This window comes from Poecilia reticulata, chromosome 11 (genome assembly GCF_904066995.2).
Source record: "Poecilia reticulata chromosome 11, P_reticulata-male-v2, whole genome shotgun sequence".
Lineage (NCBI taxonomy): Eukaryota > Metazoa > Chordata > Actinopteri > Cyprinodontiformes > Poeciliidae > Poecilia > Poecilia reticulata.
In genome coordinates, this window is record NC_088840.1 from 7780135 (window position 1) to 7795743 (window position 15609).

The following is a 15609-nucleotide window of genomic DNA, read 5'->3' on the forward strand; positions in this document are numbered from 1 at the left end:
ATCCACCGTTGGTAACACATACTTTTCCCTTTTGACTGCTTTATTTAGCTCTTTCAAATCGATGCAGATTCTAATTTGTTCTTTGTTTTTCTTTGGCACGGGCACCATTGGAGCACACCACTCTGTTGGGTCTGAGATTGGTTGAATCACTCCACAGTTTACCATACGATTCAGTTCTTTCTTCACTTTTGGTAACATGGGAACTGACACTCTCCTTGCTGTTGTCACACTATAGGGAGCTGCACCCTCTCTTAGAGTGATCTTAACAGGTTTGATTTTCAGCCTTCCTATTTCATCAGGACAGGATTCACTGATTTGTGCTGGAGCTCTTATTTCCTCCATGCGTTTTATCAGGCCCATGGCAACTGCAACATTGCGACTCAGGAGGTGGCTGCATTGGGGTCCTTTAATCACATTGACTTTAAATCTGAATCTTTTGCCTTTCCTCATTGTAGTGGCTATAAAATAACCCGTACAATTCAGTTTGCCTCCAGGGCTATCTAGTTTGTTTGTTGGTTTTCTTAGTTTTGGCTTAAAGGCAAGCTTTTCAAATGTCTCTGATGGTATAACACTCATATCAGCCCCTGAGTCAATTTTGAAGACGATGTGAGAACCTTGTATTGGCAGGTTTACAGTCCAAGCTTTTGAAGAATCTTCCACGTCTGTGACTCCTCCCATAAAGTATGTCGCATTTCTTTCAATGTTCCTTTTAGGTGTAGTAACTTCACTGACCACACGGCAGCGACAAACGACCGCAAAATGACCTAGCTTTTTACAGCTTCTGCACCCGGCATTCCTAGCTGGACATTTATCATTCTTTGCATGTACTCGACCACATCTTGTGCACTTGCGACCTTTATTAACATTTTGATAGTGTTTTGGTTTGACTCCTCCTGTGTTCTGTGCTTTGTTTGCATGGTTTTCGCTGTGTATCAGCCTCTCTCGGTGTTGTTGCTTGTAAGCCACTTCACTCAGGTTAGCACAAGCATTAGCTCCTTGCTCGCTTACGTGCCGTTTTACTTGCTCTGACTGTCTCACGAGCTCCACCGCTTTACTGAGGGTTAAGTCAGGCATCATTTGCAGCTTCTCAGACATTTCTTTGTCAAGTGACCAATCTGCCTTTCCTATGACCAATCTGTCTCAGATATTTTCTTCTTTAGCGCGGCCAAAATCACAGGTGTCTGCCAACTCATGGAGAGTTCTTATGTATTCCTCCGCGGTCTTCCCCGACCTTTGAGCGCGCTGATGAAAACGAGCTCTTTCGTGTATTGTGTTCACTTTGGGGACGAAGTAGTTGTCTAGTTTGTTTAAAACTATCTCATACTCCTCTTCGTCTTCCCCTTCTTCGAATGTGAACGTCTTGAACACTTGTTCCGCTTCCTTCCCGAGAGAATAAAGCAACGTACAGACCTGTACCTCGCCGTCTTCTAGGTTTAGCTTTGTGGCTACCCGGTAGCGCTGAAATCGCTGCCGCCATTCAGGCCACTGCTCCGGCCGTGAAAAATCAAAGGCTTCTGGAGGTGGGAACTTTGCCATCTTCCGACGTCTTCTGACACCATGTAGTGTTATGCCGAGTCAAGGATGTCACCGATATTGCGTTTGAACGTCTTTAATGTTGAACATAACACCAACACATTCTCGGGTTGCTGAACAGTGAGTTGCCGGCTCCAACGTCTCTCCTGTATACGTCACTTCCTTGTTCTACTCCAACATAACCTTACACATAAAATAGTTCCATTACATTACAGCATGGGGTAGCAGTTGCCAGCCCAAACGAGAGCCTCGCCACCACTGTTGCCACCCCAGCTAGCGACAAATAGTTATGGCAAATTAATTACATTAAGCGCATAAAACTCTTTTTTTCCGAAAACATTGAATGCAACACAATGTAACATGGCACTCACTAAGTAGCGGGAAGTGCGAGAGAAGGACAGAGCGCGAGGCAGCAGCATTGATGGATATATATGTTACTGGACTGGACATTATGTGACTTATCGTAAGTCACATATGCGTCATTGCTGTCCATTGAGTCAGGAATATCAGTGGTCAGGAAAATACTACAATCACGCAAAGAATCAGAACAACGGATGCAATGTTTAGCAGTTAATTCAACCATAGATAATGGTAATAAGGACTTCGGATTTAACAGGTGAGGAAAACGTTTTAATTTAAAGAAAAGATTGAACAAGTGAGCAGTGGGTCAGTTATACTAGCCTAACTGTTATTAGCCTGCTACTGACTTTGACAACCTTAACATGTGCTGCGCAGTTCGGTGTGTTTTGGTTCCGTTAGCACTAAAACAGGTCAACCCGCCCACCACGTCATCAGTAGAGCAGCTGTTTAAATCAGCTAATCAACCGCCGCTGTGCTCAGGCGAAAACTTATTAATAATCATAATTTAGACATTTAGCCTGACAGCATAATGCAACAGACTGGATGTTCTGTTTTATGATTTCCCTGATCAGTAGTCTGCTCTCTGAGCTGTTGTTTGTCGGTTGCCAAGGCAACGGGTAGGCAACGGGCACACGTTGCCAAGAGCGGCCCACAAAGCCGTCACACAGAGCGAGAAAAGGCAGAATAGAAGTTGTTGGAGCTATTTTTTCTTTTTCTTTATCCATTTGAATTTTGTTACTTTATTCTTAAATTTCTATTTTTGTATTATTTACAGAGTTTATTTGTAGGTTGATAATTGTTGATTTTATAAATTTTTTTGTTGTATTATTTTCTTATTTATTTTCTAAACTTAGACAGTAAGTAATGTCCACTTTCTATAAGTGCAGGGGCCTGGTGAAGGACCAGCACGCATTTGGTTTGGAGCCGATGGTTTTTACCAGAGCAAGTGGTAGCATGAGAACAAATGAAAGTTTAATCTCTGTAATTGTTTGGTGAAAGAGGAAAATAAATCACCAAGAATCTGTCTAGTTTGGTTCTTCACCTGTTTATCAGCTTTATTCTACCTTTATTGCGGCGCACTGCAGCTGCTGCAATTCATAAAACAAGCGACAAAAACTGAGCTAATCCCCTGTGTTCTCAAAACGTGATATTTCTAACAGTCGTCAAACTACGGCTCCTACAGCATATTTACAATAAAACGATTGACCAATATAAATAGAAATTTTCCCTTTTTTGCATCTTGACAGAACTAACAGAAACTAAACTGTTTATAGATTTATATTATGGAGAATTGATCAAACATCAGTTTTGTCCTCTTTATTTTAATTTACTAATTTACTAATTTAATTAACTATACTACATTAAGAAATTGTATTTAAGCCTCGGTGCTACATGAAGTTCACTTTGAATGTTCCTTTTAATGTCATCTATGTGGGCTGCTTCCTGCGTTGCCCTTTTCTGACCACAAGATGCCACTCTTACAGAGTCCGTGTGATTTTGATCATCCAGACGAGACTTCCTCCTTTCTGCTCAGCCCTATCCAGACATGAAGCAGGTGAGATAACAAAACTGAAGACTTAGGAAAAAAAAAAAATAACAGAAAGGAAACTGAGAAAATACTAAGAGCATACAAGAAGGCAAAGAAATGAGCATATATGTTGTTTTTTAGATACGACTATGAAAAAAAACGCTGTGGTTCAGACTGAGCAGCATAAATAAAACAGATTAGTAAAGATAAGACTGCACCTGTGGGAGCCTTTAATTGGCCATGGAGGTGAAAATAACAAAATAAAAAATTAGGACAAAGCCTTTATGTTTTTTGTTTTCTCATCTGAAAAATAAGAATTTGACGTACATATTTACAGAAACATTTTCCCAGCCCACTATGTACTGTGCTTCACCGTATGTTGACTTATTTGACAGTAACAAAGTGTGTTTAGCCACTCTTGGCTAACACGCCAAACGCTTTTGCTCAGTCCTTTAGTTAATAGGTAAGAGACACAAAGACAAGGAGAGTAGCTTTTGCTCCAATGTATTGCATTTAGTAATGATTCACATGACTAATGGGTTTGTCATCTAATGTGCCTAAATAGTCAGGGTTTAGAGCATCATAGTTTTGTAGCTGACAGGTCATGCGTGTTTTTGACTGCAATAAAATCTTCAAGGGCTAAATAATAAACTTCTAATATTAAGAAAGTTAAAAGTGGCACACAGAGCCTCTAAAATGTCTTTAAAATTTGCTGAATGTCGGTAAATGTTTCGCTAATTCAGTCACAGATTATGTTGTATGTGAACAAAATCACTACAAAAGATCAAAACAAATTCTACGTAATGGCATTATTAATGAGCTTATTTGTGAATTCACGACATCTGTTGTAGTTGTGAGATCAGATGAGAATATTGAGTTTGTGAAAAGAAGTCACACATTTTAGAGGTAGTTCTTTGAAATTAATTTGCTACGTTTAATTTCAGCGTACGAGTTTGCAATTTAAACACAGCACAATATTTAATTGAGAAAAATATTTTGTCGCCTTCTAATTTACTCCCCCCTCCCTTCAGCCCTCCTACCTTGCGACAGAACCCTCCTCTTTTCCTCACTAAGCTTCCATAAAACCTTTCCTCACATGCTCAGAACTTCCCTCTTTCTTTGCCCAACATTCCCTTCCCTTCTTCTTCTCTGCTCCCTCGGAGCGTCCCCTCCCCCGTGGGAAAGCCTGCGCGATGCGAGTGTGGTTGTCCTTCCAGGAAGCTGTGGTGGTGACTCTGGCTCCTCCACTCAGAGGATTGAATAGTGCCAGCCAGCTTGTGTTTTTGTCCATAACTATGTATCTCTGTGTGCGAATGTGTGTGTGCGTGTGTACATGTGTGTCACTCGAGCGGGCCCGCTCCTCAAACATTCCACCACCATACCGTCCGTCTGACCGCCGGCCGGCCTCGCACGAGAGCCACGCCGTCACTGCGGTCGGGTCCTGACGCCAAGCTCCGAATACTCACGTTACACGCACACACAGGCACACAACCGGGGGTTGCACACCACATAAACAAAACACTGACACACAAAGGCAGTGAAAACACACGGGGACCGGCTCAAGCACGCACTAGCACGCTCACTCAAATAAACAGTGCGCACTTTGCGGAACACACACATTTTTTGGACCGCAGACCACAGACATTGCATCCCGAAGTAGATCAAAGCGTTGGCCAGCAATAAACACACACAAAACTCCTCTCATCCCTCCGGCGTGCAGCTCTGGTGAAACACAGCATGGCCATGCGGAGCTTCAAGAGAAAACAACTGCTTGCAACTGCCATTTATCACTCTTCAGGGATGTGTTGTGCACACTCTGTGCTCTGGCCAACTTCCTTTTATTCAAAGTATGCTTCTCTCTTTCCATCTGAACCTTCACAGCCCCTCTCATCAACCCCTAACCCTTTCCCCTACCTCCCACCCCCACCCTGCTATTAAACGTCTATGCCGAATCAGTCACTCGACCACAGACCTTCAGATCTGCGCCTTTTGTTTTCCCTCGTCTTCATCCCTCCCTCTCCTCAGTCCGTCCATTGTTGAGGAGACAGTGGCGCAGACAAACAGAGAGAGAAGATATCCGCTGGCGTACCACAGGATTGAAGAGTAAGAATGGAAGGGAAACGGCGAGTGGAGGAGAGGAGGGGGGCTGCATTGGCTGATATGAGGACGAAGTTAATTACAGGGGAGCACCAATTAGAGGGCACAGTGATGGGTCTGTTTGCCTCACCGCGGCATCCCAAAAACATCACCATCTCCCACCATGTTTATCCTCCGCCACCGCAAGACCACAGCTCCCATAAGCCATGGCTGGAGACAGCTTACATGCTCAAAGAGGGTTACGGCTGGGGAACATGTTGGCAGTGTTTGCAGACGTGACAGATATGGATAAACGAGGAGTACAGCTCTCTGTCTCTTTGCCATTCCTTTGCTCTTTGTGTTGACAGCTGCAAAAACACGCCGGCTATTACTCATGTAGTCAGTGAAAGAAAGCAGGAACACATACAAGGGTGAAGGCACTTAAATTTTATAGAGGTTTTTGTCAAACATTCTCTGGAAAGCAAAAAAAAAAAAAAGTAATCAAATGTATAAATGTTTTAGAGAAAATAAAGGAAAACATCACAGCTCAAAGTTCAGTCAAAACTCACCCTCAAGTTTTCTTGAGGAAAACAGCATATATGGCTCTGCGGGACACTATATGTGTTTTTGTCAAACAAGAACATGGATACAACAAAGAAATTCCTTCACATTCCTTCATTTATGATTGTAAGAATCCAAAACTTCACTCATTGTCTGATATGGCTTTTAGAGTCCCTTAAGAGAGACAATGCTCATACGTATTTGCTACATGGTGCAAATGAAAGGTCCGTGTCCACTTTACAGAGTTCATTTGTTGGAGATGATCTTCAAAACGCCCCGATCTCAGTTCCCCACCCCTGTGGCGCCTTGGATGATCCGCTTAAGCTCCTGCGCTGGGCTATTGGCGAGCCCAGAGGCGCAAAAGGCCGGAAGGACACTTGTGGAGGGGCAGAAGATGATGAAGTAGAAGAAGAGGAACAGGGAGAGGAAGAGGAGGCAGTCGGGAGAGGTAGAGGTGAGGCACAGGTGGTGCTGTGAGGGGACGGCTGGTTCGGTCGGGAGTGGCCCAGAGCAGGAGACGATGGGAGGGAGGCCACCCTGTGAATGGAGGCCAGAGCTGTCGGTCCGAGGAGCGGCGGGGCGCCCTGTTGACAGCCAGCCAACGGGGCCAGACGCAGCGAGGCGGATGATGGGTAGCTCCCCAGCAGCGCAAGATCCCTGCGGCTGCTTGGGAAAGATGGCGAGGAAGGGGCCGGTGTAGCAGGACCAATTGGTGGGAAGGAGGTCCATGGCCAGGGAGGGAAGGGTAAGGCGGAGGCAGGGGGTGACTGTAGGAGGAGAGGGTCCAGCTCACTGGCACAGTGCGAGAGGTGGGAAACGAGGCGAGCTCCTATTGGGTCGGGAGACTCCCCCTCCAGTGAGCTTAGGTACCGTACAACCTCTCCAACGCACTCCCTGAAGCCAAGGGTCCTGTAGTCTACTGCCAGTGCCCTCGCGTCAAAGTAACCTGTGATTGAAATATCAGTTTAATTCAAGTCTTTTTCAGTAAGAGGTGACATCAAAAGCATTTCAAAGTACTTCCATCCTTGTACCTTTTCCTCCCATTGCATGCAACAGTTTGAGATGGTCCACAGTCATCTGGAGAATTTCTGCTTTTTCCAACTTAGAAGAACCCTTAAAGGAAAAAAAGAGCCACATTTACTCAAAAACACTCCGAAAGCCATAGCGATGATCTAATTATGACATCCTCTGTCATTCTCTATAGTGAGAATCTACCTGTTTCTCGAAAGCACTTGGCACCAGTCTCCGCAGCTCCGAAAGGCTGTGGTTGATCCGGTCTCTGCGCCTTTTCTCTATGATCTGCACCACAAGAAGAGCAAAGAGACTTTAAGAGTCAAACCACATCGAGACGACAAGGATCTTAGAAAGTGAAGATCCAAAGCTCCCGCTCACCCCTCTCCTCTTCTTCCGTGCCAGAATCTGCGAGGCGCTGCCTGGAGACATGGACCCGGTGACGGGGCTGCATTATGGAGATGGAATAAGTAAAAAAGGAAGATGGAAAAAAAAGACTAAATGTGGTAACATTGAGTCGCCTGCATCTTGTTGTTATTACCCTGCTTAATGTGACACAGGGAGAAGAAGAGCGCATCAACCCCTTTGAATCGTACTGGTTTTTGGGCACTGAGAAGCAACAGAGATGAGATTGGCTTTTTTGGTTGCATATATTCTTGGAGAAGGCACTTTTAGGAAGATAATTACGTAGCCCTGGGGCGATGCTATTGTTTTGCAACAGAGGCTCCAACAGGCAACATGGGAGCCGTGGCCCTCCTGGTGCAGTCGGCCAAAACGGATCACGTTCGTCTGTGAACTCTCGTGTTACATGCCCTGAGAGAGTTCCACAGCTTGGAGTTCCCTTCAAAACTGTCACTGCAGAGACGGATTGAACTTCCATTAATTTTTTTTTTACTTGAGGGCTGCCAAATCAAGAAGACTGTTTTTGTTTAGGTTGATTTTTGATGATGAAGGCCTTGGAAAAACAGCGTAGTCCTCAGCTCAAACATCAGAGTGCAGTTCAAATTCTTTAAACCCACCAAACCCCTTTTTTGTGTCACTGGCTCACTTTGCGTTTGTGATGTAACCCATTCTCTTTTAATTCTGCATATATGTGTTGGAAGCACGCACATTCGCAAATATTTCCTTTATTCCAGATGCGTGTGAAATTTTCTGCAAAGGAATTTGACCAGTTCAACTAAAAACTTAAATGTTTCAATGACATTTAAAGGAGCGAGCGTGCTACATTCAGTCTTTTTCCTTTTTTTTTTACAGCTTATCAGGCATTTTGCACAACACTCAACTTAGATTAATGACTTGTGATTAAATAGGCCACATTTTAGCCTCAAATGATCAATCAATCTTTATGTGCCAAAACTAGAACTTTGTCTTTACTGACTGATCCTTTAATAAAATAATGTTGATTTAGTTAGATGAGGAGAAAAATTTGCAATTTAGTTTGTTTTTCCATAGAATGTTGCACTGAGATATAAACCATGATGAACATTTTCAAAATAACAAATCATATAGCTAACTAAAAAAGAAGCTAGTAGTTCTAAAAACACAATACAAAACAATTATTTCTACTTTTCTTTTTTTGCTTTTGAGTTAGTTTCTACTTTCTGGTTATAGATGCTTAAATATTGAAAATGCAAATGATGCAGATGTAAATTCACATAAACCCAACATATAATACAATCCTTTACCTTTTTTGTTGCACTGCATGTAAAAATTATTTAAATACAATTTCTTAAAATTAAGCAAACAATTAAAAAAAACTCAGCATGTTTCAGAACCAGCAGGCCTCAGATAATATAGACCTTTTTTGTAATATCTTCCCAACTCTTTATTAACCGACATGCACCCAGATTTGATGCATTTTTAAAAAAAATCTGTGCAACATACTTGATTTTTAACTACTACCTTCAGCTTTTTCTATTATTTTGCAGTGTTCAAATGAGGGAAAACTGCCATGCTTGCTAATCATAGTGAAAGTGTAGATTGTAAAAAAAATCTCAATAAATCATTGCTTTTAATATTTACATTTTCTGCAAGGCATCAGTGTTACGACCCTGAAAAACCAACATTTTCCCCCCCACACTCTTTGAACTTCAATGCTGTGCAACACCCATTTCTCATCACACGACATGTTGGGAGCCTTCGCGCGTATGTATATTTAGCCGGCGAGCGCAGCGGTGTAATTTTACTCTGGAGGGAAACGCGCTCCAGCCCTCAGGTGTGGCTCGGGCGGATGCTCACCAGTAGCTGTCCTCTTGCCCCACGTCGATGAACTCGTCTGTGTCCGAGTCTGGAGAGCTGTAGTCGTGAGGTCTCTTCATTTTTAGTTTTTTCCCCTTTAACCTTTCACCTCTTCGTCGGACAGATGATGATGGATGGTACGGGTGGATTGATGGATGAGTTGTTGACCGCCGTCTCTCTCTCTCTCTCTTTCAGTGGAGTCACTGGGACACTGAAGAGTGTGACTCTCTTGACGCTGTCAGTTCTAAAAGCTTTGTTTTCCTTCTTGTCACTTCTGTTCGCCTCTTCCCGCGCCGCGGCTTCTTCGTGTGCCCTTGGACCTCTTCTTCTTGAGCAACCCCCAAGGGCCCATGACAAGTAAGAATACTCACGAGCCGCTTCAGCCTTTTTACACAATCAGTGGCATCCAATCGTAGTCTATTCCTCTCTTATGTCTCTCTTGGCTTGCTCTCTCTGTCACAGGCACCCAATGACAAAGTAGGACTTTGGCAGTTTGGGGCAGGGTTGCCAGCCTCGGCTCCCCCGCCTCCTCTCCTCAGGCCCTCCTCCCTCCCTTTAATCTACCCTTCCCTGGCCTGTCACCCTCCCTTCCATCTTCCCATCCTCCCGTCTTTCCATTTTGCTCAGTCATCCTCAGTCAATTAGCTTCCGATCTTCCTACTACTTTGTTTCCTCACTTTTGTCTTTCTATGCAGCCTTAAATTATGCTGCTTTGTTGGACGATGGTAGCAGTAGCGAGGAGGGAGGTTAAGGCTTTGGGAATGAGGCGCATACAAAAAAAACAGAAACAAAAGCGACAAAATGATGCATGGACTGTAAACTGAATGTAGTGGAAATATTGTTTGGAAGTCATTATAGGGGAAATAATGTCAGTTTCAAAGGTTCATATGGTCGTATCTGCAGGATTGAATTTCAAAAAGTGCTGCTTTTGTAAAATTATTGGACCTGAATGTTAAAGAAAAGAAATTGCAGCCAGATTTTCATGTATTTTCTGCTGAGATCTTGCACAACATGCAGCAAAAAAAAAAAAAAATCCAAACTGTTTGAGGCGGCTCTGTGTGCGTGCCAATGTGTGCAGACATGAGGGGCAATGACAAAGGGGTCAAGAGAGGAATCAGCCCAATGAGTGTCTGAACATCTGTGCTCTTCACCGGACAAGATAGCGCTCTTTATGCTCTCACATTCATGCAAGCACGCTGACACACACACATACACACGGCTCCCCGCAGCACTCGGTGCTGGGTTCCGCTGCCACCGTGGGAAGATCGCTGGTGCTGATTGCCATGGAAACACAAGGCCGAGGCGCCGGTTGTTAGGAGCGATGCCTGACTGACCCAGCACTGTGAGCATATGTGTGTGTGCAAGACGGAGAGAGGCCGAGTGGCATGCCCCCTTCAACACAATGCCCAGCTGAGTGTGGCTCTTCCTGCCTGGCAGACTGGAAGGGTGGGTTAGTTTAAACATGCCACAATGCAGAAGTGCAAGATCTTGTTGGGACTTTTTTTCTTTACCTCCGTCCAAAACAAAGTTCTGCAGATTTTAACCTATATCCAAACATGTGTGACAAAGCTGCTCAAAAACATCCTAAAAATATTTTTTGTAGCGACTTTTAGACCACATGACGTATCTTTTTTTTAAATAACCCATTTCAATCACAAGTGTGATGTGTAATGACGAGTCTTGGCAAAATGTAACTTTACTGGTTTTAATTGTTGACTATGTGGTGTTTTCAATGACTTTGTATTTTTGTGTTTTTATGATGTAGAGCACTTTGAACTGCCTTGTTGCTGAAATGTGCTATACAAATAAACTTGATTAATTGATTTCAATCAAAAGGTGGCCCCAAAACTTGAATACATATTTGACCTGAAGCTGCTTTTTTGGTCAGATTTATTAGTTTAAATGTTAAAGAAACAATTCAACACAGATGTATTTTTTTTTTTTCACAAACAAACTACAAGTGCAATAAAACACAGCTTGGTAATGACGTACGAATTTCCACTGCAGGATTTCACGACGCATAAGGTTTTAAAAAGCTGCCCAAAAGGAAACAAATGTGCTTATTCTGCTTTGTTGTTTGTATCTGATTTGATGACATCACGAGAGGAACCGCTAATCAACAATTCCACTGATTGGTTGCTGTTAAATAAACTGATTTTATGCATCCTTAAATATTAGATTTAAATGTAAGGATTTCTTGTTTAATGTTTCTTTCAATGGTTATGTCAGTAAACTAATACATAAAATGTATAGAGACCTTGGAGATTTTTTAGTGTAATATAATGTTGGATGAACAACTTTTGATAGTTTCATCTATCCCGTCCTTCTTCTCGACATGATGATCCGTACTACATCATATATCCAAAAAGGCTTTTCTGATCGGAATGCTTCTAAGCACCTTCAAATTAAGTATTTTATTGTTAAAATGCAACACTGTAAAATAAAAAAGAAAGAACTACAAAGTGCAAACCGATCTCCTCATAACTACGCAGTTATCTTATGTCTCATGTGACGTCACCAGAGGCACTTGGATGAGAAAGCTTGTTTTTTTTCAGGGGTCAGATTTGATATTACTTGAATTAGAATTGACAAAATTGTGACGCAAGCTAAAAAGCAGAGCATGCCATGTAGTTCTATAAGACACATACTGTATAGAAAGTGAGTATAATTGATTTCGCAAAAAAAAAAAAAGTCTGTCTGCTAGCTTTAAGCGTGGCTTCCACTGCACATAGTGAGCAAGATTAGGTGAGGAGTTATTTTTTGACTTGAATTTGCCTCCTGTATACTCTTGAAAGTGTGTTCTTTATGAACAGTAGTTTAAAAAAAAAAAAATACAATTAGTACCGTAGCATACTTTTACATATTAAAAGTATGGAAATACTTCAATCAACTTAAAATACAAACTCCTCACCCTCGCCTCTATCAGATTTACTTTGAGCTGAAGTGGCACTGGCGATTTTGTTAAAGCAGTTTAATAGACATCAAAATAAAAAAAAATGGTGTACCATTTTTGCCAACATTTTTTTACTGTACAAAAGTTTCAACAACTTTTTTTTTTTTTTCCTCGGTTAAAAATATTTTTCCATTCGTTTCCTACAGATCATTTTTCACCTCACCCCCCACGGCCGTCGCATTTTAGCTCCCTCTTCCAGCTTTCTTATTACATGTCTAAGGCAGTTAAACCAAAAATACAAACATGATCATTAGCGTGTGTTTCTAATACCCAAGTGTGAGTCACCAACATGGCCGTGACCTGAGGGTGGCTGGCGGGGGTCGCGGCGTGATGTACTGTGGCGAAGTGTGAGTCGGGACAAAAGAGAAAATCCCTTCTCCCTCTCCTTTCCATCCCATCCTTTCGTTACCAATCACTCCTTGATTCAGATCTGGATCTCATTTCAGCTTCAGAAAACTGGAAAAAAAGAAAAAAAAAAACCCTGAAAGAGCCTGAAAGAGGAGATGCCTATGAAGTCAGGCCTTCAAGTCTTTGTTGTTATATTTATCGCCCACCCTCCCATCTCTCCCCTCAGACAGATTAACTTTCTTCTCTGCATCACCAGCGAATGAAATCACTCTGGTTTCCTTTGCAGCTCGTCCTCCCATCTCCAATGCGATGAAGCAAGCTGTGGGGCGGGGGGAGGGAAAAAAAACATGTGAGCGTCGGAAAGTCATTAAGAAGGCGAATGAATAAATAAACAGATTATTTGTGGAAATGGTTCCATGATAAGGAGAGCGGATGGTGTCAAAAAGGAAGGCTGATGGCTGATCAACATGCGAGGGGAGGAGGGCAGCTGGCACGGAGCGCCGGGATGGAATTCTGGCAGATTTCTGGCGATCTTGGTCAGCCACTTCAAGATGTCCTCCCCTCCCCTCCTCCACCCTCCCATCCCACCAAACCACAACAAGGCAAAGGCCCTTATTGGAATTAACAAGCTCATACTTTTACAATTTGCGCACACACGCACAGCGCCAATGCAAACGTGCGAACGGCGCACACGAACACGCGCGAGTTTGGGAGCTGATTCATATAAGCACAGGCGCTGCTCCCTCACGCAAATGCGGACAGTTCGTAGCCGCAATTTATAAGCCCCAAACACTCGGCTGCAATTATTGTTTCTGATGCATGACTGCTGCTATTGTTTGAAAAGTCCGTGAGATGGAGCGAGCCCAGCAGACTGCTACGCTCTCCCTGCGTTCACGTCAGCGTGAGTAACTGAGCAGAAGCAGCAGCGACTGATCAAATGGTGGGACGGCAGCCACTGCTCCCGCAAAGCGCAACTTGCATCTAAAAGAAACCAAAACAAACCCCATTCATCCCTTTAAATTTGATATGTAAGTATTACTAGTGCTGTCAATTAATACATTTAATCGTGTCACACTCTAGCGCTGCGTTTAATTATGATTAATCACTGACTAATTTGGAAACTTGAAATATAAACCCTACCTTTTGCCGCACTTCAACCAATTAAAATTCAAGCAATTATATATGTTTTTGATGTTTTTTGTAGCAGAAACCAGGTAATGTAGCAAACATATTCAGGGGACAAACTGACATATAATAAGATGCATTTTATTTTCTAGTTCTTGGGTGACTAACCCATTCTGGGCAACTGTCCAGACAGCGCCCATCCAAAACTGTCATTGTACGCACGTTTTTAAAAAATGCTAAAGAAAATGTTTTATTGTCTCAAACAAAGCATGTCTGAAGAGAGTCGGTTTTCCAGGTTTTTGATATTCAGGAACTACTGAATTGTGCCGAATACATTTATCATTGATTGACTGAAACACTCCTGTGTTATTCCCCGTTTCCAAATGTCGCTTGGCTTATTCAAATAGCATTAGTCCCAAAAAATATCCATCCAAAAAGCCCTTTAAAAGCAAAGTAAGTGTTTGTTGACTGCCTGCGAGTTCTGTCTATGTCTAGACACTAAATGTCGTGGCCAGCATGGCGCCCGGTTGGAAGCGCCGCTGCCATGTACGCTCAAAGTTAGTGGGTTCCCTAGTATGAGGCCATTGTAATAATCAGACAGATGCTGGCTGCTCAGTCAGAGTGATTAACATTAGATTGGCATGGGAACTGGCACCGGGGCGGTTTGGCACTCTGCTGGCTGGACCCATGAGGGAGTTATGTCCTCTTCAGACACACGAGGAATGCCTGACATGTCTAACCATATTTTCAAACACTAACCTAGATATACGAGGAATTTCGGCCCGCTTTGTGGATATGAGGTGCATACGAAGCCATCGGCGTTAAGATGGCGTCTGGCTGCTGTGATTTGAGGTGTCAGAAGGGCAGTGCCCGAGGGTCACGCTGCCTGTAAGCCAGAGCAGGATACCTAGAGCGTGAACAGAGACTGAGAATGAGTTGTCCCTCTTCACTCCCCCACCCCCCCACGCCTCTCATCGTCCCTGCCGCCTCTACGCAAAGATAAATAAAGAGGCTAAAAGCCGAGGAGACGCGGCAGAAAGGGGCTTTTGTGGCTTCCGAGTGGGGTCCCTTTCATGACAGTTCCCACAGCACTGGGCCTGCGATGACATTCACCATGTTTCACACACGCTTGATGGGGCCTGTGACTGCGGTGACTTTCGCTGGTGCTGGGGCCCCCAGACGGGACGGCGAGGGGGCCCCCCAACCCCCAAGAGCCACAGGCAGCCATTGTGCTGTCGCCGCGGAAACCAGCCTCTTTATGTCAGACATGTTTTTCTGTTTGTTTTCTTTTTTATGTCTTTAATGTGGCCAAAGAAGGGAGTTGGGTGGGTAGGGGGGGGGGTGTTTCCCCAATCATCCCCCCGACCCCCCATCTCAGTGCCCATCTTCTTCTCTTCCCAACAATCCATCCAGATTTGAACCCCCAACCCTGCCCCCCCTCACCCTGACGCCAATCTTCCCCCTGGAGATCGTCATTTGTAAAGCGCTTTGCTTGGACAGCCCCGTATCTTTGTCGCGGTGCTGCGGCCTCCCTCTCACTCAACTCCTTTTTATCTGTACTTTATGAGGTTTTGGCACAAACCCCCGGCACTTTTTCTTCCTGTGCTGAAAAAAGGGAGAGAGAGAGAGAGAGAGAGAGACAGAGGGAGAAAAATGCTTATGTACACAACTCTCCAAAACAACTTAACTTCTCACTCAAAGAATTCTGCCTTTCCCACACCAAGTCAATTTCCTTCGTAAGATTAAACAAACTAACCAAAAACAAAATAAAAAGGGAAGACGGGGGTTAGGGATTTGGGTGCGTTGGAAAAAAAAAATCTGGTTTTGATTTACATTTTCAAAAAAAAAAAAAGGCAGAAGAGGATGCCCCAAAGTC

General features: G+C 43.5%; 1 protein-coding gene across 1 annotated transcript; it reads right to left on the bottom strand.

The window, feature by feature from the left end:
* Positions 1-5929: 5929 nt before the first annotated feature.
* On the bottom strand, positions 5930-9828 carry heyl (hes related family bHLH transcription factor with YRPW motif like). Its single transcript, XM_008421511.2, has 5 exons — positions 9308-9828; positions 7451-7517; positions 7274-7357; positions 7090-7171; positions 5930-7004 (listed from the first exon to the last, which is right to left on the bottom strand). Exons 1-5 carry the CDS (start codon positions 9385-9387, stop codon positions 6325-6327), a joined length of 993 nt encoding a protein of 330 aa, XP_008419733.1. The 5' UTR covers positions 9388-9828; the 3' UTR covers positions 5930-6324.
* Between the last annotated feature and the right edge of the window lie 5781 nt (positions 9829-15609).